Source organism: Desmodus rotundus, chromosome 3, assembly GCF_022682495.2.
Source record: "Desmodus rotundus isolate HL8 chromosome 3, HLdesRot8A.1, whole genome shotgun sequence".
In the NCBI taxonomy this organism is placed as follows: Eukaryota; Metazoa; Chordata; class Mammalia; order Chiroptera; family Phyllostomidae; genus Desmodus; species Desmodus rotundus.
Window position 1 is genome coordinate 163,331,304 of NC_071389.1, and position 24,365 is coordinate 163,355,668.

At 41.3% G+C, this 24,365-nt stretch overlaps 1 protein-coding gene across 2 annotated transcripts in view; it reads right to left on the bottom strand.

The window, feature by feature from the left end:
* The window catches only part of FGD4 (FYVE, RhoGEF and PH domain containing 4), a 201,020-nt gene that overhangs the window by 39,577 nt on the left and 137,078 nt on the right, over positions 1 to 24,365 (bottom strand). For both annotated transcript variants that reach the window (XM_045184329.2, XM_024575654.3), the window contains exons 3-4: positions 17,937 to 18,120; positions 12,888 to 13,395 (exon numbers count right to left, since the gene is read on the bottom strand). In XM_045184329.2, the coding sequence (XP_045040264.2) occupies positions 12,888 to 13,395; positions 17,937 to 18,120 (692 nt within the window). The remainder of the gene's footprint in view (positions 1 to 12,887; positions 13,396 to 17,936; positions 18,121 to 24,365) is intronic.

The window sequence follows — 24,365 nt, forward strand, 5'->3', positions numbered from 1 at the left end:
CGGCTTCAGTGCTATGAGCGGCGGTGCCAGAACCACAGAGATGCAGCCAATGAAAGTGATATTGTTTAAAAGCCAGGTTGAGTGTTATCGATGTCATTTGTAGCATCCAGATTAACACAGAGAACAAATACTATGAAACAGAAGCAGTATATATATTCCATGAAATTTTAAAAACTTTCAAGTAATTTTTAAACAATTACTACTTATATTATTTACTTCTCTCTAGAAAGTAAAATACTTAATGAACTAAAAATGTGACTGAAACTGTTAATAAGTGAACAGAAATACACAGTAGATACATAAGAAATCTATCAACATTTCAGGGGAAGATGAAGTAATATATTATTCTACATACTTACAGGAAATACTGACCTAATCAACATTATGAGTTATTTATGTTTATTCTGTGTTTTAAAGACAGATTTGTCGAGATGAAATGTACAAATAATAGAAAAATTTGCCCTTTTGGTATAAAGTTTTAGTTTTGCCAAATGCTTATAATCATGTCACCACCACCACAACCCAGATTCAGTGCACTCCCACCAAACCTCCTCGGGCTCTCGGGAGTCAATGCCACTCCCCTCAGCGGACCAGCCCCAGGTAGCTGCTGCCCTGTCCTGGTCCAGAAGGCTGTGTGAATGGAGCCACACAGCACGTGCCTTTTGAGACTCGATTCTTTCATGTATCGACATGCATTCTGAGATACATCCATGTTCTTAGTAGTAGTCTGTTCTGTTCAAGCTCCCAGTTTTATTCTAATAGTAGTGATGTATCTTTTTGATTTGTACACTATTATGAATCAAATGTGTTTTGATTCTAGTTCTGACAAACATCTTTAAAGACAACGATCCTGCAGAATTTGTGCTGGAATACAATAATGTCTCTTTTATGAGTCAGAATTCATTAACCAAGAAGTCATACTGTCTATTATGGCCATGCCATGAAGTCACCGCTGAGGTCTTCCACATCCTAGGGGGGAACCTTAGGAAGCTTATAAGAAACCATCTTTTGCTGACTGCAAGTCATATTTTAGCTGAACATGGCAAATTGTGGGTATCCTGGACATATTTCACAAAATCAAAGGGGATGCCAGCAGTTATTAGCAAAAGCTATGTTCCTTCCACACAGATGGCCATCTCATGTGAGGTCCCTGACCTCGCCAAAACCAACACAAAGATAAGCAAAAGTAAGTCTGCTGACATGGTTTAATCACTCACATGTAGGTTTGTGAGAAGTTACTGAGGATTTTGTGGCTGAGGTCAGGAAATCACTGACTCAGGAGCCTTGTTTTAAGTGGATGCTAGCAACTATAATAGTTTCACTGTGACAGGAACAACTAACACTTACTCCCTGATTGTTACATGCCAGACACTATTATAAGTATTTCACATGAACTATCTAATCCTTACAACACCTTTGTAACATAGGTACCATTACTATTCTTTTTTTTAAGATTTATTTTGATCTATGTTTAGATAGAAGGGAAGGGAGGGAGAAAGAGAGGGAGAGAAACATTGATGTGAGAGAGAAACTTTGATTAGGTAGCCTTTCACACACGCCCTGAACCCATAGGGACTGAACCCACAACCCAGGCATGTGCCCGACCAGGAATCAAACTGGCGACTCTTCGCTTTGCAGGATGATGTCCAACCAACTGAGCCACACTGGTCAGGGCACCATTACTATTCTTATTTTACAGGCTGCACACAAACACAATGAAACAAAATCCCCAGGCTTGAAGAGGCCTGGAAAACTGGCCAAGGTCACACAGTTAGAAGGTAACTGAATCAGATTCTCACCTGCCATATGCGATTTTAAGTATCTACTCACTAATAGTTGGCTCTCACTCTAACCCTTCTTTGCACCAAAAAAACCAAGACTGCATTAAGTGTTTATAAGTGAACCGACTGACAAAATACCAATTATCCATTGAAAAATGGAATGTGTTACCTACCATATATTTTAATTTACACAGTAATTATTTTTTCAACAAAAAATTCTACTTAAAGCAGACTGCTCAGCATTTTAGCAATAATTATCAGGTATAAAAATTCAGTCATATTTGATGTGACAATACCATGGCTTCCAACTTTAAAAAATTAACTTAGCTACTAAAACATTAGTTTAGTTACTAAAATTCATCTATGAGTATATTTAGGGAGAAATATATGATCCCTCAGCATGCATGGGTCTTTTATTACTCTACCAGACTTTAGCTTAAATAATGGACAAAGTACTCTTAAAATATGTAGTTGATACATTGTGGCTATAGCCTGATTTTTTTTTTAAATAGAAAGTTAGGAGGGAGGGGGGTTCGGCTGGGGTGGGGAGGAGGGATGGGGAGAAAAGGCATACAACTATAATTGAATAACAATAAAAATTTTTAAAAAAGAGAAAATTAGGTAAAGCTATATAATACTGGTTCTTACTATTTGCCATTTCAAAAGTATATAATGCCTATTTGTGCTTAGCACTTTACTAAGAAATCTTGCAATTTATTCTTGTGATTCTTTGGAAGACAATAATAGTTATACAATATTGATTTAATAAGTAATCCTATTTGATTCTATTGAAAGCCACTACATAGGCTTGACTTTTCAAGTCAATGATAAATAATCTTACTTTAAAAGCATCTTACTTTTGATATCACTCTATATAATAGAAGGATTGGGCTTTTTCACCTGCAAATATATACTTGTATATTGAAAGCTGATTCTCAGAGTATTATCGCCTCAAACAAAAATATATTAGAGTATACCTCAAGTACCAGAATCAAAAAAGCAAGATGCATTCCTCTTGCAATAAAAGATGACCCAATTTACTCTTCTCTGCTTCCCTCTGACTTGCCCTGCTTCCCGACTACTAGGCTATCACTGTGTGCTCCCACGCCCCCAGGAACCTTTCGTGGAGGTCTGCTCCATTCTCTCTCAGGCTGAGTCCAGCCTCATTAGCAGTCACCGTACCTGCTGGCTTGGTGTCATGGATGTGCTGCAGGGTCAGTTCTGCCTCCTTATTTGCAGACGTCACCGGCTCCTGCAGCTCTCTTCAGACCTTTGACATACCCTTCCATAGGGCAGGAGCTGGGACAAAGAGCTCCTGCCCACTGCAGCTCCCAGACTTCATTAGCGGGATGGGCAGAGCATGCTTCTGTGGAGCCAGTGAGTCATTCTGCAAAATCGTAGTGCCATATGCCCTGCCACATGCCTCGGAATCATCAAGTGGGGGCGCAGACATTTTAGAAAGAATTTTATACATGTTAATGAACCATTGTGGTTTCCCAAAAGATGCTTTAGGGACAAAATCTTCAATTATTTTAAAATGAACCTGATATTGGTATTATGCTTTATATCTCTTTCAATTATGCTATATAACTCTTCAATACATGTTCTCGTATGATTTCACTTTAAGCAGGAAGAATTTTTTCTAAAAGAATTGCATCAATTCTACTAAAAGTTATTACAGCCTTTTCCATACATTTATGAGGACTTATATTAAAAACAATGTGTATATAAATTATCAGCGTTTTAGAGGACCAGAATGAATCATCCTTGGTCCTGGAGAGCTTCTGCCCCAATCTGCTGTCAGTTAATTACATTGGCCCACCGAGAAGCCAGCTGGGGCTTTGTATAGGTACTCATATATCTGCATTCCCTGAAGCCCACTCTCTCACAACAAGATGAGTCAGCTCAGGGAGTTAACCCTTGATTTTGTACCACAATTCATGAAATGCATCAAAATTCTGATGTCATTTTTAATGCATTCCCAGACATCAAAGTCTTCAATGAGGCTCAAAAGTCATACGACTGAGTAAGTGATTTGAGCCCAGATTCAAATCCAGGTCTGCAAAAACAAAGTTCTTGCTCTGTTACAGTCTTTTAACTAAGAAAACTTCTGCGGGAAATGAGGAACAGGAAAATGAGAAGGTAAGGGAATAAAGCATAGATTTTGTGTTCAATTAAGATCATGTAATAATGCCCTAAATAAGGTCACATGTTCTCAGGGAAGATTTGTAATCAGCAATAAATTTATCACCAGGTTCCCATTATAAGAAAAGGCCACACCCACTATGACACACAGACGTCCCTCCTTTCCCAGTGCTTCATAATATAATGTCACAAGCACAAACAGGTGGCTCTAGCATGATTCTTCAAGGACCTTTGAGAGCAAAGTCTAAGTCTTCCCCATTTTATGTCCTCTACACTACTTACTCAGTTCAAAACAGGAGAATAGGTGTGTGAGAGAGCTTTCAGTCTGAAGGTTTTAATTACATCCCTTTGAGGTGAACTGGGGAGGAGGGAGAGAGACAGCTTCCGCCGACAAGGGCAACTTGGTTCCTTTCACAAGATCATTCAGGAAGTAAGTGACAGCAAAGAGAACTCTGCTGCTCGTAGACTCAACTTCGTGTACATTAGACTAAACTGTCCTTTGGGTTTTACAGAAATTAAAGATCAGATACCAAGAAGAATTTAATAAATACTCAAAATCAAGAATTGAATTAGCCTATCTGAAGTCTAGGCAGAACATCAAAGAAATTAGGTCATTTATAAATATTTCTGATGAAAATTCCCTGGATATGAAACCTTGCACATATAAGTGAGTGCAAGAAATAACCTTGTGGTGATAACCTATGGTTTTGAGGCAAGAAAAACAAAATATAGGAAACCTATGTTAAAAAGGAAGAGGCACCCAAACTTTCTTTGTGCACACCAACAGGAGTGCCTCAGCTTAAAACCAAAATGGTAGAAGGTCCTGGGACATTCGGCAGGCAGGGTGTGTTGACTTCTGGGTTTATTGAGGGACATCTCCATTCATGGGTCTATTCTTTTTGACTTACACATGAGGAAATTTTGTTTTATGTTTATTTAACAAACACACAGCTCATATTATTTTTCAAGGCACTGTTCTAAGTCCTTTACAAACATTAAATGATCTTCTCCTTGCAACAATGTTATGATGTAGGGATTATTATCTCCATTTTACAGATGAGGAAACTGGGTACAGAGAAGTTTAAATGACCTGCTCAAGGTCACACAGCTGGTAAGTGGCTGCTCTGGGATTCACACTTACAGAGTCTGGCTCTTGAGCCTGTCTTCATGACCAGCAGGTTACAGTGTATTGTTTTCTTTTTGTTTTTGTAAGCCACATACAACTGTTTTCAAGATCTGACCTTTGCATTCCTCTCACAGCCCACCACGCCGGATCTGTGTGTGCATCGTGACCTCCATGCACCGGGCTTTCCCAGATCTCCTGGGCACGGCAACACTGTGTAAACCCACCCCGGACTCGGTTAGGCCCTTGTCCTCTCGGCACTGCTCACTTGCTGATCCTGGCTCACTCCCACTCTAGGTTTGCATCTCCTCTTTCTTGAGTGCCGGCCACCAAGCAGTTCTGGAAAGACTGCTGACTGGTCCCACCATCTTTGACCTGGACCCTCAGAGACATAGTCACAAGTTATCACAAGAGCTAACCTTCTGCACTGTCCTCGAGCTCCAAGCTCCATCCCTTGACGACATCTCACTGGCCTCTATGGGCACTTCCCAAAGCGACACATCCAGCACAGAGCCTCGGAGTCACCTCTTCGCTGCGGTCTCTTTGTACCTCACTCACTGAGTTCCAGACTCTGCTTCACTTCGCTTCTGCTCAACAGGGAATTCATCCTCTCAACCATGCTCCAGATCGTTAGTTTTTATCTTTGAATTCTCCTTTCCCTTTCACTTCATGGTATCTTAAATAACGGTCATTTAATCATCTTAATCCACCTTCTCAGCTGTTAGTCTCCTCATTGGATTCACTGCAGTGCCTTGCACACGGTGTACGCACAATATAAATTCACTCAATTTAATGCGCTTGCCCAGGCTCACTGAGCGGCTTAGCTGTACTGTCCCAGGAAGGCCTCGGTCTGCAGGTTAACAGAGTTTCGTATTCTAAATGATGATCGTCCTCATAGGCTCCCCAATACTCTCCTGTGCTCTACCCTCTCAAGCCCACTGGTTCTCACAACACCACTCTCTCTTCTTCTTTTTCTTCTCAGATAGTTTGCTATGTTCCTCTTTTGATTATGCTTGAGCTTCTAGAGCTTGGTCCTTGGCCTTTTCCTGTTCCTATACGTTTAATTTTGGCAATATTAATCACACCCTTATGCACATCCTCTTGCATTCTTATCCCATTTCCTGAGCTCCAGATGCATATGTCCACTTGCTTAATTAATATCTCTGAATGGATGTCTTGTGGGTACCATAGATGCAGCAGTACAAAACTAACCCAATTAGCAGCTCTACTCCCTCCCCTCATTCAAACACTATTACTTTACTTCCTCCCTGCCACTTAATTATTTCATTAACATGTGAGGAAACCAAGGCCTGGAGAGTCATGCTAAGGTGCCATGTCCAAAGTCACCTAACTGGTAATAGGGCTGGGATTTGAACTCTTCTTTTTAATCAAAGGCCCTCATCCTTAACCAACAAATTATAATGTCTCCAGAATATTCCACTTTTGTTTTAGACATCTTCAGCTGTCCCTCAACTTCAGAATGTCTAAATCCAATGTAGGTTTTGCCCCTCAAATATGTCGCTCCTTTTATTCCCTTGTAGTTCAATAATGGTACACCATCTGCCACTCATCCAAGCTAGGAGTTGATTATGACTCATTCCCCACATCCAGTCACCGGATGCTCAGAAATCTCTCTTCCTCGCCCTGACCCGCTGCTGCAGCAAGGACCTCATCCTCCCACACCTGGGCTACTGAACTTGCTTAGTATGTACCCTGCTCCATCTGTTTTTCCTTTTGTCTGACTCATTTTCTCTAAAACCCACAGATGTAAATTGTGTCACTTCCATGCTCTAATTAAGTGCCTCTGAGGCCAGATAGAACCAAGCTTATGGAAAGTTTGAAATAACATAGGGAAAGAAACCTATACTTAATTCAACAAAACAGGATGCGGAATGACCATATGTTATGCTAGTGAATGTATGTTTTTAAAAATCTGCTCAGAAAAACAAGCTGGAACATTCAATATCAAAGCAGTGGAACTATGGATGTTTTTGTATTCTTTATGCTTCACTGCATTTTCGTGATTTTCTATGAGAATTATTAATTTTTATTTAGACTTTCAAAAATCTGTTTAAAAAGTCTCCATTGTTCTGGGGGGGGGGGGGGGGAATATAACCTGGGAAATGCAAACCCACTGCAATTAGTCCTTAGTTTACATTTTCTTTTCAAGCCTCTTCCTCTACCCCCACACTCATTTCTGTAGCCCTCTGGCCCCCGACTATGGAGCCAGAAATACCCTACACATGGCATCTACTCTCTTGCCTCTACTCATTCCTCACACTTTCCTTCTTCCTAGACGCACTCATCACCTCTTTCTCACATACTCCGGGCCACCCAGAAACCTCCCAACTCTTCCTTCAAGTCCCATTCAACTTGAAGGGGGAGCCTGCCTCATCCAGCCCTCCTCCAAGCATCCTTTTTTCTTCATTGGTGTTTAAAGCACACGATCACTATATTGGGGTGATTTGCTCATGTTTCTCCCTGCTCTGTGGGCAGGGCCTGTCTGGTTCATTTGTGTTAGCGCCTGGAGAGCGAATCTGGCATACTGAATCTTTCAACTGAACTCTAGGTGGTTTCTGCAGGTACAGGCTCTCTTAGTTCCAGTCTTTGCATTTCTTTCTGATACCTTTTCAAAATACTAAACAAAGACACCACAAAATGTAGAAGTTTCTGAGTTCACCACTCAGTTTTAGGTGAATAAAGAAAAGGCATCCTCAGACTTCTATGAAGTACCCACATGGTCAGTGGGCAACCTTTCCATTATCCTCCGCATTGTTGGAAAACTCCCTCGACTTTAGCTGGAGCGCCCACTGTCATCACAGCAACAACAACAGGCTGGTCAGCCAAGCTGGATCGTTTCTCTGCAGACCTTTCACTTGCTCAGAATTGGAGCTGGCTTGGCAAGAGGAAGAAATAGCTAAGGAGTGACTTACTCTGCCTTCAAATCTAACAACACCTCAACAGTCGTTTTCCTTATTTTTCAAGAAGTTAAGTGAAAGAAATTTAAAGTTTTACCAGAACAAAAAACAAAACTTGTTGTACATCATAAGAAATGGATAATCAATAAAAGCATTGTTTTAACTCCTAGAAAACTCTGATACCTCACATTATATCCTGTAAAATTAATCAACAATCTTAAGAATTACTATTAAACTCCATGGGGAGAAATTAACAGAAAAAGAGGAAAAGTTAGTTAATTTGAATTATAGCACTGGTTTTCTATTCCCAGTTTACTTCTGAATTTGATTCTCTGTCATTCTTTCCCTAGAAGATAATCATCTTAATTTTCATTTGAGCGTGTTCAAAAGTTATAACTCTCAAGGTTCATGTGATAATATAATAAAGTGATAATAATTAGGAAACCAGAAATAACCAGGAAATAAACAGATTAACTTTTTAAAATTTTATTTCTAGGGAATGACCTAACCAACATGGCGACAGAGGTGGTTCTTGACTGCACTGCCCCGCAGGAACTGACATCGGCTCACGCACAAGAAACCACTGAGAGAGCCCTAGAGCATGGGGGTGAGACTGTAGCACCCCCCACACCACAGAGAACAAGACGCACAGCATCAGAAGTGTGGCACAGCACTACCGAAACGAGCTTGTCAGCACACCTCTGGTTTCATCCGCCACCATATTCAGTAATGACTGCCCCCACCCTCAAAAAAAAAAAAAAAACAAAGGAAGAGGAGGAGGAATGGGAGAAGACTGTGATCAATGTGATATGTTGCCCACGGGTGCAGTCGAGGATCTGGCCTGGCACTAGATTACCTCTAGTCCCGAAGTCAAAGCCGGACGATACCAACTGAATCCTCCCCTTTCCTGGAGGCCAGGAACTGCAGACAACGCAGTGCACTCAGCATGCCTATTGGCCCAGGTTTAGGAAGAAGCCTTTGATATGAACACAGAAGTCAACCATCCTGGGGCAGTTCATATTTTAAAGGAGTTTGGGCCCAGGGACTGGGGTTTTAAAAAGGGCGATGTTGCTTATACACAGATAATTTATTTGCAAAAATTCCACACCTTCTTGGGGTTGTGGAGGAAGAAGAAAAGGCAAGAAATGAGAGACTATTGGGGGAATGTACTAATATTGGGGAAAATATTTAAATCTATTATGGTATTATATTTTGTCAGGTGGGCAATCATCCCAGTGGATACTTTAACTTTACATAAAAATGCTACTCTGATTTCTTTTAAAAAACCTGTTTTTGTTACAGTCTTAATAAAAATTGCTATTATGAGAGGTTTAATACATTGCCACTTTGAGCTTATGTTGCCAGGAACAGAGATTTGTTATCTACTTAAACTTTAGTCTTAAAAAGCATACATCCACGTACATTTATATTTGGCTTACTGTATGAAATGCAGAGGAAAACAACAAACCTCAGAAAACTCTACCAACAAAACACATTAAAGTACATACTGGTTATTAAGAGGCTCATGAAGGCTGAAGAGAAGTTTACATGTATATGGCGTAATCTATGAATGCAGCGTTTCATATTAGCACGTTTCTACTAAAAGTTACCCACCAAAGCCTACAAACCTGAGAAAGGTGACCATTTTTAATAAAATTCATTCTAAAATGTACTGACCCATTTACCTGAGTCTCCTAATATAATTTAAGCTACTCATACCCCCCCTTGGTCACGCCAAATGGAAATTCTAACGCTATTACAACCCCCACCCCACCTCAGCCTCCTCCAGTTTGCATGGGGCAGCACATGCACACACGTGACATTCCCGTGCCGCTACCGTCCCTGGAACTGCCGGGTTTCAATGTGCCCTTAGAATAACATCTCCCCTTCAGTAGATTCAATCTTTTAATCTGCTGTAATACACGATTAACCTTAATTTAAAGATACTATAACACCTTGTGGGTGAGAGATAAAGGTACCACCACAAGGTGTTAACAATTTTCCTTTGGTTCTGAGGTTTTTAAAAAAATCTGCTTATGGTAGAGTCAACAGTTTCAGAAGATCAGGCAGTCTTCATCTTTTACACGGTAAAAGTAACAGTATCCTCCATTCACCACTGAAAGTGATTCGTGATCAAAATACATCAGATAATTAATGAAGCAGTTATGTAAACTGAGACTATTTTAATCTCCATTCTCAGTTATTAATAATGAAAATGATTTGTTCAAGAGGCATTTCATGAACCCTCTTTGTGATTCTATTCTATTCCTACCTTCCAGCCCTCAGCCCCTCATTCTCACACCCCTGGTGGGCACTTAGTAACTGCCCATGAAATTTAATTCTGGTGTAAGTGAAACTTCTTTAAAACTATTCCAATGTAAATCTCTTAATTGAATTACATAAAGACTGAACAAATTGCTTTCAGTTGTCTGCATAGTGAGACTCAAATAATTCCACTATGCCTTAAAGTCCCACACTGAGGCAGTTTACAAGCACCCGACAATCTGGAGGGCTGTGCCCACAGAGGAACCTATCTAGGTATAGCAGCACAGAACAATGGTACCACCACTGATAAGGGCCTGGCGACCACACTCAGCGTGTACCCTTTAATTAAAGGCCCAAAGAACTGACTGGTTGAAGTTCGTGCTGCTAGTTAATGGCCAAGCCAGAAGCAGCATCAGGATTTCCTGGTTCTAATCATTTGGTTCACTATGTACTATTATATTTTTTACTTAAGGTTTTTTACTTTTAATCATGGTAAAATTTACATAGTATAAAATGTACCTTCGTAACACTACTAGCATTTCTGTTTGCACTTTGGAACAAGGACAGGCAATGCAACAAGCATCGGGGCTGCAAAGGAGAACCCGTCACCACGGGCCTCCCATCTGAAAGGAGCATTAGAAATTAAATCCTAACATTCCTTTTCAGATGGGAGACACGTGTGGTGTTGGATCAACAGTTCCACAGAGAAAAAAGAAAACACCTTTTCCCTTCCCACATAGAGCACGTACCCTCCACTACTTAAATCCTCACTTAGGAGAAAGGCCAGCTGTACTATTCTAGATTTCACTAGTTTAATAGGGAAGCCCTATTAAGTCTCTCCCGAACCCAAGTAAAACATCTCTGAAAATGTATACATAATAACAGATAATGTAATAAAAGAGTAGTACCCAGCAACCACAGGCATCATTACCAATGAAAATATTTCCCTTAATAAGAATGGTTCTTACTGTTTTATAAACACTTGCTGGTGGCATCATTCCAACGGTAAAAGGACAGATGTCTGAGTTCTGAGGCCCTTGGTCCTAACCTTCTCCTCCGTCTACCATCGTTCAAGCAGAGAGACGCTAAACCTTCCACTCTATCAAGATGTCAAGAGATTCACTCTGCAATGTCCTGTTTCTTTAATTTCAGATATTACCAAGCGTGACTCACTTTCTCCCACCCACTTCCTTCTTTGAACTTTCTCTGCTTGAAAGTCAGCATTCAGAATTAATTTCCTAACCTCAAGAAAACAAGCCATTGGCTCTGTTTTGAAATTTTTTTATGGGAGCAGTGAAAATTGTACCATAAGGTAGATTTTGCTTCAAAGTTCTAAATACATCAATATTACACTAATATTTTAGTATCAGTGCTCTCAAATTTCTGCCCACGTTAAGACACAGCACCATAAAACAATAAAGTGCATAGATTTAGGACTTGGATTTGTCACTTACAAAATTTCCTGTACTTATCCAATTTTCAATTCTCAACTCTCCTACACAGATTATTACTTTAAATTGATAAGAGAGACGGAGCAGTAGAAACTTTTTTCTTGTCACCAGAGACGTCGACAACTTCCTACACACCTCTGATGCAAGAAATTCAAAGTACTTTGTAAAAGCCATTATTTAATATTTCCAAAGCATTATACTGGCATGAATAAAGAATACAAATAATTGTCTTATCACTGGCATTGTACCCAAGTTTTTGCTGTGGCACAGGTAAATTATGACAGTACGTCACCAGCAGATGAACTCTTCGTTCACACATGGGCAGCCATGCCATTCAGGTGGTTCACTGAACTCCTGCCCTCTGCAGAAAGGATGTTGACTTCCAGTTCGCCACAGTCTCACCTCCCCTATTACTACATCCCCATGGCTGCTGCATGCATGACATTCCCCACATTTTGGCATTTACATTTGTGACTTCTTGCATCAGGGATACAATAGCGGCCCAGGAATCGGGGCACAAGGGGTCTAGGCTATCACTACTGTAATCTTGGAAAATCACTTTGGCTTTCTGGGACTGTTTCTGCTTTTGTAAGTGAATTGCTGAACTAAAATGATTTTTAAAGAGCCTTTTAATTATAATATTGTGTACTAATTAGAATTTTTTCGAAAAATTAGCAGCCCAGGAAAAGTTATAGATATCTCCTGAATAATTTGCGAGTACTTCTACATTCATGTCCTTACAAGAAACATTTACTAGTATAAGTTAATCTTCTTCTTTTTTTTTTAAGTTAATCTTCTAAGTCTATTTATTTTACTAGATTAGAAATGTCTGAAAAGCAAAGATTATATACTTTCCTCTTGTTTAGCCCATAAATATTAGGGTTGCGGCCCTAACACCTAGAGCAACAAAGAACATTTTCTTCCCATGTAAACAAAAGCAATGTTTGTGGTTTTCCTATATCAAAGTCTTCACACTGTTCTGACTCTTGAAATCACAATAGATCACCAGAACCCACAGAGAAGAAAAGGTGACCTATCTCCTCAAAGAGCCGGTGAAACACTCATTAGCAGCTAGAGCTTGAAAACTGTTTAACTGGTGGGAGGGTGATCTGACTCATTCTTTTCACAGGTGCTATGAAACAGTTTTAGAACAGTAGGTGAATGATCGGTGCTCCCTCCCACTTGTGAGCTGGTTTCACTCTACCTTCATCTCCTGGTGCTGGTCCAGCTGTTCCGGTTCCAGAGGGCTTTCCCCATCTTCCCTCTCCTGTGCCTTGGCTTCTGTGTCTGCCCTTCCTTCTTCCAGGGGCAGGACTGGGTCTGCACTTGGAGTCCTGCAGCTACTGTCAGAAGCATCTGCATCACAGTCATTTGTCGTGGGTGAGGCAGGGCCCGTGGTGCTCTCGTCTCTTTCTCCATTCACTAAGCTCACACCAAGCAAGGGCTCAGAAGTCTGAATAGGAGTGTCTGGGCCCACGGCGGCCGCTTTATCCTCCTCACATTCCATCTGGGTTTGAGCCTCCGCCACACCGTTAGCCACACAAGTCTGTACTCCCTGAGTTGGATCTGGATCATCTCCCTGCTTCTGTGGTGGGTGCTGGGAGAGGAGTTTGTGCTGAGGTGTGGTTGTCAGCCCATGCCTTCTGGGGGTTCTAGGAGCATTTAGGTTCATAGCAGAAGTTTTCTTCAAATCACCATAACTTGATAATGTGCTAAAAGATAAAATAAAAAGGAAGTGTGGAAACACTAGCATGGATAAGCTGTAGAACAAAAACTAGTTTATTCCAGCTGAAAAGGGATATTTAAGAAAGACTCTCCCCCACCTTCCCCCGATGGTTTTAGAAACACAGACAAGGAATATTCCAGAGTTGTTTTCAGTCACTTGCAATGCTATCCACACTTAAACGTTTAAATAAACATGATTGGCCTGAGCTTTATCTGTGAGGTCTGAAACATTTCCTTGAGCTGCTTATCAATATTGCTAGTTAGTAAGACTTAAATAGGAGAAATACTGATATTTAATAAAACCATCTTTTCCCAAGATTTTTAATTCTTACCATTTAAAAAACAATTACAGTGAGCCCTCAATTTATGAACAGGTTAGAAACTGAAAGCTATTTTTGTCTGGAAGCGGCACAGGCTGCCGTGGCCTCCTGACTGACTTCCCTGCTTCCCCGCCCCACCTCTCCAGTCCAGTCCCTCCAGGTCAGCCAGGGAGACCAGGCTCCATGAGGGGTCCCCGCACACTTCACAGTGAACCTGGCATCCTGACCGTGGCCTCTGACATTCCATATACTCTGCTAGTTCTGGCCTCATTCAATTCCATCTCTCCTCACTCGCAGTGCTCTCGTCATGCCTGTCTCCTCGCTGTCCCCTTACTCCCAATGAGCAAACACATGCATCTAAGGATCTTTGAGCCATGGTTCTCTCTGCCCAAGACAAAGTTCCCCAAGACACTGGTGCAGCTTCTGCCTGCCACCACTCACGTGGTGTCACCTCCTGGATGGCTCTATCGATTACGACACACTCCCCCACTAACCACCATTTTATTTTCATTGTCTTTAAAGCCCTTGTTTTTACTTGACATTTTATAGAACCACGATAGTATGATGGAACCTAACTGCCAGTTTATTACAATGTTCCTATGGAAACATTTGTATAGCATTTTAGTCTCGGATTCCAAGGAGGAAAAATCCATAAACCTCTAGGCTGCAATCTTGGAGAGATCCCTATGACCTAATGAGAAATAAAGATAAATTTAGATGAATACTCTGTAAAGGGGCAGAATGTGCCCGTCTTGTTCTCTGCTTTATCCCCACTTCTCAGCACAGCACTTGCCATATGGAAAGCGCTTGATACCTACCCGATGAGTAACAAGTAGCTGTGACTGTGACGATGATCGTGGCACCAATTCAATGTTAGCAGCTAACATTTGTTAAGTGCCAGAACCACCCCACTCTTCATAATGATTATCCTGTTTCATCCTCATTATATTTCCAGAATAGAGACCCCATATCCATGCATGAATCTTATACAACGTGGCAGTGTCACACGGCTAACAAATGAGAAAGCCAGAGTTCAAGCCGTGAAGTCTGACACTAAATCCCATGGTCTCAACCCCACGGTATAGTACACAGACCGGAGCATGAAGGAGGGAGCGAGGGGCAGGTGAGTAACTGCAGACAAACGTGGGAAGGCAGCCCAGGGCTCGCATCCTCCCCAGCGCAGGAAGAGGTCATGGGGTGGAGGGAGGTGGCAGGAGGCACAGCAGCAAGGGCCCTGGACAATGCTGGGGTGTGTGTCACTGTCTCCTCTCACCCCACCCCTCCCACACACTGCTGATCGGGCCTGGGGCATGCAACAGGGAACAGTAGCAGACAGCAAGGAAGTAATAGGGAAGAAAAAAGACATGGCCAAGTTCGGCCCCAGAGGAAAGAAAAAAACTGGTAAGGGAAAATGTCATTTATTTAAAAGTTGGAGGTTATCAAAAATAAATAAATGTGATACACTCCACCAACAATAGTTGCCTTCTATGACAATATACCTGTGGCCTAGATAACTTCTCTGGAAAACTGAATCAAATGGTCCTCCTTTTCCTGGCCATATCAGTGTCCAGCATCCCAGCAGAAAGACCCTCAGAAGACCCTCTGTAACAAAGTGCAGGCTTGTTAGGGTTTCTGGAAAGGACTGCTTTGAATGACAGGAAAGAGTTTCCTGGAATAAGTGACACCCAGAGGATAAGTGAGGGAAACCCGGCAGGGATGAGGTGGGCAGGGAAGGCGAGTAAAAGCAATGCTTCAACCAGCATGCAGAAGATTCCTGCTGCTTTGGAGAAAAACAGTTGGCCTAGCACTGTCCTTGGGAAAAACCAATACTCGGTCCTGTGGGAAAATGCTATTTATTTATTTCTAAAACCCCGAAGTCTTTCATAGGTTAGAAGACTAGTTTCTCTCACTCTCAAAACATATTTAAAAAGATAAAGAAACCACAATAAAAATAAAATTTCACTTGCTTTGAATACACCCTCTAAGTCACCCATAACAATACAACAGCTTTACTTAGATTATTGCAAAGAAGATAAGTATGACACACAGGTAAGGTCTTAATAAGAGCGACACAGTCTTCTAAGACGCCATTTAACAATGTGGGTTTTTCTTATCATCCCACTGTGGTGACTCACAGCCTGTGAACTCCCTCCATCCCATACAGAGCTAGTTTAAGCTGTAACAACTGGGGTATAACCTGGGGTACACTGTAGGCCCATGGACATCACTCAGCAGGAAATACAAACTTCCTATTTTAGCCCTATACACCCAATGCAGCTCTAACCCCTTCATATCCTTTTAGGGTCAGTTTCTACTGATAACACCTCACTACCAACATGTAATTATTTTTTGTATTGGCAGTAGACACAGCCACAAGTAACAGTCCTTCAACAGATTTGCTAAAATGCTCATATGACATCCTTGCTTCACTCAGAACAAGTTTTTTTTTTTTTCCTAAATAAGAGTTATTTATTTTCAGACTGAGGGGAAGGGAGGGAGAAAGAGAGGGAGAGAAACATCAATGTGTGGTTGCCTCTCACGCATCCCCTGCTGAGGACCCGGCCCACAACCCAGGCATGTGCCCTGACTGGGAATCGAACCAGCGTCCCTGTAGTTTGTAGGCCAGCACTCAATCCACTGAGCCACACCAGCCAGGGCAGAACAAGTTTTCTTAAAATGTCATAAATTATAGCACATCTCTCCTTAGATCCAAGAGCTTTGCATCAAAATATGACTTTGAATCTGTGAAGTCTGAAAGAGTAAAAAAAAATGCTATCATAAGTGGAAACACTGTACACCTTTTATGTACGGAATGCAAAGAGAGGGTTATCAAATTTGTGAGGTCTAAAGGACTTGGCCTTTGAAGGGACTCAGGTGGGGCATGCCCTACAAGCAGGGCCGGGGTCCCGTGCCCCATGGTGCTACACAGTCACTGGGCAGGGCCCTGGAAACCTGCAAATGTGCAGGGTCACTCTCTGTGCTTAATAACCCACTTGTCCTGAGAAACAAAACAATTTTAAGTGGCATTAAATCATTCTAGTAAAGATTGCTATAATTTAAGATGGCAAAGCTATTTAAAATCCTATTTCAGAAGGGGAGGTGCTGAAGTTTAAATATGCATGACTCAAGTTCCCACAATTCATTGGAAATGAAGATTGAAGACAGGCTTCTGAACTAACTTGCTCCAGAACTTGTTACTAAATATAGTCTCACTTTAAATGAGGGACACTGCTGTTCTGTACTTGGTCACAATTTCCAGAGGATTTTGAGAGCATTTCCAAGCTTTTGTTCATTACATATATAACAATAAATCCTACAAATAATGGGACCACCTAATGGGAAACATTCCCAAATATTACACTGGAATTAATGGAAATGTGCAGCTTCAAAGATGAGAGTAAATTTATATACAGTCTGTTAAATTATACACAGACTTTTGGTGACATAAACATAATAAAATGCTTCTGATAAAATTTTTCAAAAATTCTATTTGTCAGTGATGGGAATTCTAAGAAAAAACAATTGAGGGTCACACAAGTAGAAAAGCAACTTATACGAGTTTGTTTTTATCCTTAAGTGAGAAATACACAGTATCTCACCTACCTTTTTTGACACTTTAGGACTAAAGAAATAAAAAAGTATATCTAATAAAGGCAAGACTGAAATTTAACATGAATTTTGCTATTGTCAGTATCTCTTCACAACTCCTAGTATACAGTGCAAAGGGAGTGGGGAGAGGGAAAACAGACACCAAATGGATACAGAAGACCCACCTTAAATAAAGTGGGTCAGAAAGAAGCCCACAGAGATGGAACAGGCCCACTGGAGTCACATTCACAAACACACAAAGTGAGACACAGAGACAGTGACAACCTCCTGCTTTTCCAGCCTAGGCATCCAGGGACCAACACCACGGCCCCGGGACATACATGGACACAGAGCAAATGAGAGAGAGTATCTACAGGTCTACACAGGACATAATGTGCAGAAGGAGCTGGTGGCATAAGCGCTACACACGGATAACAAACAGCAAATGACAATTTATACGAGGGCAAGATAAAATACTTTCAAAATTCACGCTTGCTAAAGGCCTACCAAACCTATTGGAAGATGTATGTTTGACTTGGAAAACTTAGGATTCTGTCACCTTTTCCAAGACCCAGCTTTCGTCTCCCCTCTGCCTTCTCCCATTGTCAATTAGCTCTTACCTGCCTCCTTCAAAGCGACTGATGAGATCTGATATCTTACTGGATTTTTCTTTTGAGACACAAGAAGCAGAGGCAGGTTTAACTTCCTCCATCCTGGATGCTGTGCTAGACAAAGCTTTCTGCCTGGGGGCCTGGCGTATACTGGACAGAGGTGGATTCTGCAGGTGTAAAGGCTTTGGAGGCACTGTGGAAAAAGAATTAATAGTATTTCCTTAACAACAACGACGAAAACTCTGGTGTCCCGGTGATACAAATCTTCAGCATTATCAAATTTTTGTAAAGAAGTCTGTTGACTTTGTAATGAACCTTAACTGAGAGACCTTTATCTATATTGGACATTTGCCTTGTGTCCTGTGGAAATTTTATCTCCAAGATTCAAGTGGTTCTTTAATTTTAAATCACTTTGAATATGGTATTATTAAACACCTAGGGACCTACATAGGGCACGGCATTCCGACATCATTAGAGATCATATAGCAGTTACTTATCTAATCAGAGAAAATAAAGTGCTAAATTTGAAACTAATTCCTAGAGATACATTGCTTGCTACAAAACACATTTTCAACAACAGATAACAGATATACCAGAATCCAGACCTAGTAAGTTACACATAAAAGCCAACAAAACAACAACAAACAACAGTAATGTTGTAACAACTACAGCATCTTCCCATTTAACAAAAGGACCTTATTGCATTTATCTTAGATAATTTTTTTTTTACTTTACAGTCCTCTGAGGTACCTACCGTTACTCATCTCTTATCCACGAAGACTGAGAGAAGTTGAGTGACAGGTCTGGGGCAACAAGGCCAATGTGGACACCAGCCAGTGTCCAGACTCTGGCTCCTTCCATTATCACCATCGCCCCCCATCATAAACCCAGCCAAGGGGGCTAGAGAAGCTCTGTTATTACTGTCTGCTACAGCAACAGCCGGACTGCATCAACTTAGCACAGATCATCTGCTTACAATAATCCCTTCACTCAATGAACAGAAAAGGAATAGATCGTTTCCTGAAATACTAATATCTATAGATATTCCCCTAACAGATGAGAAACTCTGTAGATAAGAAAATGTACTATGCCATAAGAGCTAAGTTTACATTCTGGATAAAAGATTATAACATGTATGCGTTTTTCTATAACTGGTTTTTAACACATCAAATAGAATCATATCCTTAAAAAAAAGAAAAACCCTGTCTCCTAACTTTAGGTCTCCTCTTAATCACATGCCCCATTTCCCCCGAGCTGGCTACTCTGCTTTTCACTCATCTCTTCTCTTTTATAAACTCCGTTGATGGCTGGTCGCCTGATGCTCACTGGCCTAGATCTCATCATTTTTGTTCCAGTTACCAATTCTTAGAGAGAAAGAAAAAAAAAATGTATATCACAGTAAGCTACGGGTATAACAATTCATCTCATCCCCTTCAACACAAATGAGAAGAAAATCCCAATGGAAAAATGACATGCTTCTATTTATAAAAATAATATTATTTTCCAAGATATGCTTGGGGAGGGTTAATACAGCACCTATTGGGAAGGAGGGGGCTTCTTAGTAGGTTCTATAAGTGTGTTGTGGTATGTTATTTGTTCATCTTAAGGAGCAATTTCCTGTATAAGACAAATATGTACCAAGACAGCAAACCAGGACAAGATCTCATCAAAAATAAACAATAGTTTTAACAGTTGGAGTAATTTCAACATTCATAACTAGAATATTCAAAAAGAAGGGAGTAAATAAGCTCTTTAAATTCTGTTTGCAAAGGTTGTTATAAAATAACTCATCCTAGAGTATGCTCATAAATATTTCTTATTTATTATATGCGAGACACTGCAGATGCTTGAAATTTTCAAATAAAGTATCAGCCAGTCAGGTTCTCAGACATGACCCCACTGACCTTTCCCATCTCAGTTGTGCCTTCTCTTAAACTGTTTTCCCCCAAAGTGCTTATCACTGTTATACAATTATTAATTAGTAGTAAGTAACATGAAATGATGGACCAGCAGTAAAATATGAAATACATTACAGATGCAAAGCGTTCTCCTCCTCAAGGCTGCAGCCCTGTGAGGTGGGAGCACGCCCATTTCAATCACGACTGCACTCCCAGCAACTGTGTGCACAGCGCTTGTGGCACATGTGTGTGTCATCGAGGGGCTCACGGTCTCAAGCAGAGACAGTTTAATGACATGGATAAAGGTGGGCGTGGGGAACACAGTTATTTTAGAAGTACAGAGGAGACATCTATATTAGCAAGGGAGATTAATTCAAATGCACAGCATATCACGGAGCATATACATTTCATTCATTCATTCATTCATTCATTTTTAGAGAAAGGAGAGGGGTGGGACAGAAACGTCAATGTCAGATAGAAACATTGGTTGCCACCCATACATGTCCCCACCAGGCACCAAAACTGCCACCCAGGCATGTGCCCTGACTGGGAATCAAACCGGCAACCTTTCACTTTGCAGGACAACACCCAACCAACTGAGCCACACCGGGTAGGGCATAAATACACACATTTTAAATAGAAGAGCACAAATGCTACAAAAGTCTCAGGATGGCACGTGAATGTCTAATTTGTCAGAAACACCGTTTTAGAGGAGAATAATGCATACAAAACATACAAGAAGTGAAAATAATTCCTGTCCCCCTCTCTCTCACCATTTCTGATCTTTCTTTTACACTCTGAAGGGTATAAACATTTTGAAATGTTTTCTGAACCTCTCCTAGGTGTCCAGTTCCTTACAACTAAAACCTAACTTACTTCTTCCTCTGGTAGCCCAAAGGATGTGAGCAGGAAAAACAGTGTTCCACCTCATTAATAATCAGGGAAATGCTAATTAAATCCACAATATGATACCACTTCAGCCCCATCGGACTAGTAACCGGAAATTTTAAATCCAACAATACTAAGTCAGTGAGGATATGAAGCAATGTGAAGTCTCATACATTTTGAAAGAAAATATAAATTAATACAACCGTTAAGAACTCAACATTCCCAAAATAACTATCTTAGAGAAATCTTACATCTTTACTGTACAGGTTTTTATTGATGTTTACTCTTTCATTCATTCAACAAATATTTATTGAACACCTATTAATCTCTATGCACTTGATCATATCAATGAGCAAAAGGAAAAACAAGAAACAAAAAACATGGTGAGTAAAGGATATACGGGAAGGTGGAAGTATTGAGAGAAAAAAGGGGCGGGCTTAAACGAGTGAGAGAGAAGGGATCTCTCTGAGTGTAGGGAGGGGGCGGGGCATACTGGTGCAAAGCAGGCCGCTCTGAGAAATCATCTAAGACTTGATGAAGTTGAGGGAGTTACTTGAAAAAGGGCATTCCACTGCGTAAAGCAAAAGCTGGAGACTGGTGGGGCCAATGTGACTGGACCCAAAGGAGCAAGCACACAGAGCAGGTATTGGGGTCAGAGGGAGGGCCTGATACTGCACAACCCTGTACAGATTTTGAAATGAGTGAAATGAGAAGCCACTGCAGAGCTCTGACCACAGAAGTGACATATGACAAATTCCAACAGCCTCACTATGGCTGCTGTGTTGAGAATGTGGGGGAGGTGGGTAGAAGAGCTAGGAGGCAACTGTAAAAGTTCAGGCAAGAGATAATGGTGCTTAGGAAGAGACAGTGAGAAAGAGTTGGATTTCAGTTATATTTTAAAAGTCGATTTCCTGATAAATTGAATGTGAGGTATGAGAGAAAAAGCGAGGAGTCAACGATGACTCTCAGAATGACTCTGAGACCTTTGGCCTGAATAACTGGAAGGATGGAACTGTCAACTGACACACAAGTAGAGGATATTTCTATTGACTTAATAGAGAGAGGAAGGGGAGAGGGGGGAGGGGGGAGAGAGAGAGAAAGAGAAACATCAATGTGATAGAGAAACATTGATCAGATGCCTCCCACGTACACCTTGACCGGGGATGGAACACACAATGTAGGTAAGTGCCCTGACCAAGGATCAAACCCACAACCTTTTGGTGTACGGGATGAAGCTCCAATCAACGCTCTGAGCCACCAGGCCAGGGCAAAGTAGAGCAATTTTTGGAAGAAGAATCAATAACACAGTTTTGGACATGCTAAGTTTGAAGTATCTAGATGACTATAAATAAAATGGAATCTATTACAGCCAATTTTACAGACACTAAATAGGACAAAACAATTTAATTATTAAAATATTTCCAGCTATACAAAGTAATTATTAAGAATGAAAGACAGTAATTGCAGCTTAACTTTGGGGATGCCCACTACATTTTCATTATTTCAATTTTACTATGAAAAACAATAACTGGCTCTATGTTAAGGTACTTTAAATTTATGACATTATACCGTAAAAAGTAAACATTCTACAAAGAATGTTTTACTTTAGAAGCAAATGAAATAGGTTTGAGTACTTCATATATACTTAAATTATTCAAACAATAATGCGCCTTTCCAAGGTCATGAAACATTCTCGAACATTTAGGTTTAATGATGGAGAAGTGACAGTATATGGATTTTATCAAAATAATTAAGTATGGAGAATATTGTGGATCAAAGCTCTTGAGAGAAAAAGAACTATGAGCTTTAATTCCTAAGAGCTTTTTTGAGTCATGTCTGGCATGGCAGGAAATAGGCCAATATTGAAAGTGGTGAACAAGAGGAAAGACTTACATTTGAAGTTGTTCTGTCATTTATTTGCTTAACTGGTAGGATTGGTATGAATTGAATAAACCATTGTTTTCCAAGGCCTTAGGGTGTTTTCCAAGGCTGAGGGAAAACAAGCCCTAACTATTGAAGGAATCCATTTTTAAATCTCCGGGCTACACAGATTAGATTCACAGGCAAGCTTATCTAATCTCAAATGTAAAATTTTGCTCTTTTATCCTTTTAAAAACTGTAGTTCTTCAGAAATATTTACTTATTGGTAATTAATCAACATAAACCTGATGTTTTTCCAGACACACTACCAAATAAATACCACCAATAAAGTTATTCAATATTGTTTCTATTTTTAAAAGTCACCAAAATAAATTATAACTATGCTCATATTAGCATTCCACAGGAGAAACAAGCAAGATTTAATTATGAGCTGTTTTTAGGATCTAGATGAGAGTTTCACAAACTATTGACATTTCAAGTCGGATAATGCTTTTGGGCGGGAGTGGGGGACTGGCGTGTTTCTTGTAGGCCGCTGAGAAGCACCCCTAGCCTCCCTAGCCTCTGGTTAGTAGATGCCTGTAGCAACTCCCACAAGTTGTATCAGACAAAGAAGTCTCCAGACAATACCAATGGGGGGATTGTCTCCAGGTGAGAACCTCTGGTCTACACCAAGGGTCTGCAATTAAGTTAAAATGACAGAGTGGATCTGGAAGCCTCAGCAGCCTCATCATTCATAACTTGTAAGGGAGTTGCAACACAGTGAAACCACAGGTGTCAGTGTGATACAAAGGGATCTGGTGAGATCCCTGCAGAGAGGGAAGGGATCCCTGAAGCCTGGGCTGCGAGCCTGTGTTCCTCAGAGGGAGGGAGGGGTCGCAGGAAACAAAACCACCGAGCTGCCAGGGATAGAGTTCCATAACCCAGGTAAAGAGTAAACAAGCCATAATGGCAGGCTGACGGGTGAAGGTGAAAGCCCTGCTCTGAGGTCAGGGCGGGGTGCAAACCTGCCAGCCAAGCCTGGATTGGCTGGGAAGCAAAAGCTTCAGAACTCGTGGAACTTTGGGGCCACAGATTTAAACGGAGGGAGGGCAGAGATGCAGGCCTTTTTTTAGCCCCTTCTGTTGCCCTTCACTCGCTCAGTCAGGGGTCGGCTCACGCCAAAGGCGAGTCCCATACGCTGGGCCATGTACCCTGATGGTGGCCTGCAGGACGCTGGCACAGGTCCCAGATGGCGCCCCGTCTCTCACCCCGAGATCAGTGCACAGACAGACGGTACAGAATGCTCACCAGCCCCAGCCGTGCAATCAGCCTTGAGCATGGGGCTCCGTCCACTGCCAGCTGCAGGGGGCTGGCAGAGGTACCAGCCCCAGGAGAGGAAAGAAACTACGGTGAGGCAATGGTGGCCCCATAAGCTCACACTCCCAGAAAGAAGCCTGAAGCCAGAGAGCCCTTTGCCTAAAGCCATGGGCGCGCCCCGGAAGGACAGATAAGGGTGGAGCTGGTTTCTCAACACCGTCTCTGGTTCTGGGGGTGGCTGGATTCTTTCTGTGTGTTGTGGAAGAGATTGGCCTGGAGTCATGGAGTTGCCTGCTTCTCCAACTTGGGCTACATTTTAATAAAGACCCTTTTCTTTCCCCACCAATCTGTTTTATGCCCATGTTTGGCAGCAGGCAGACGAATCACACTCTGTTCTGCTCCGTAACAAATGTGATAATCCCTTCATCTGCACAGAAGTGCTCATTAGCATCCCCTTCCTTTCTGAGCCTTGGTC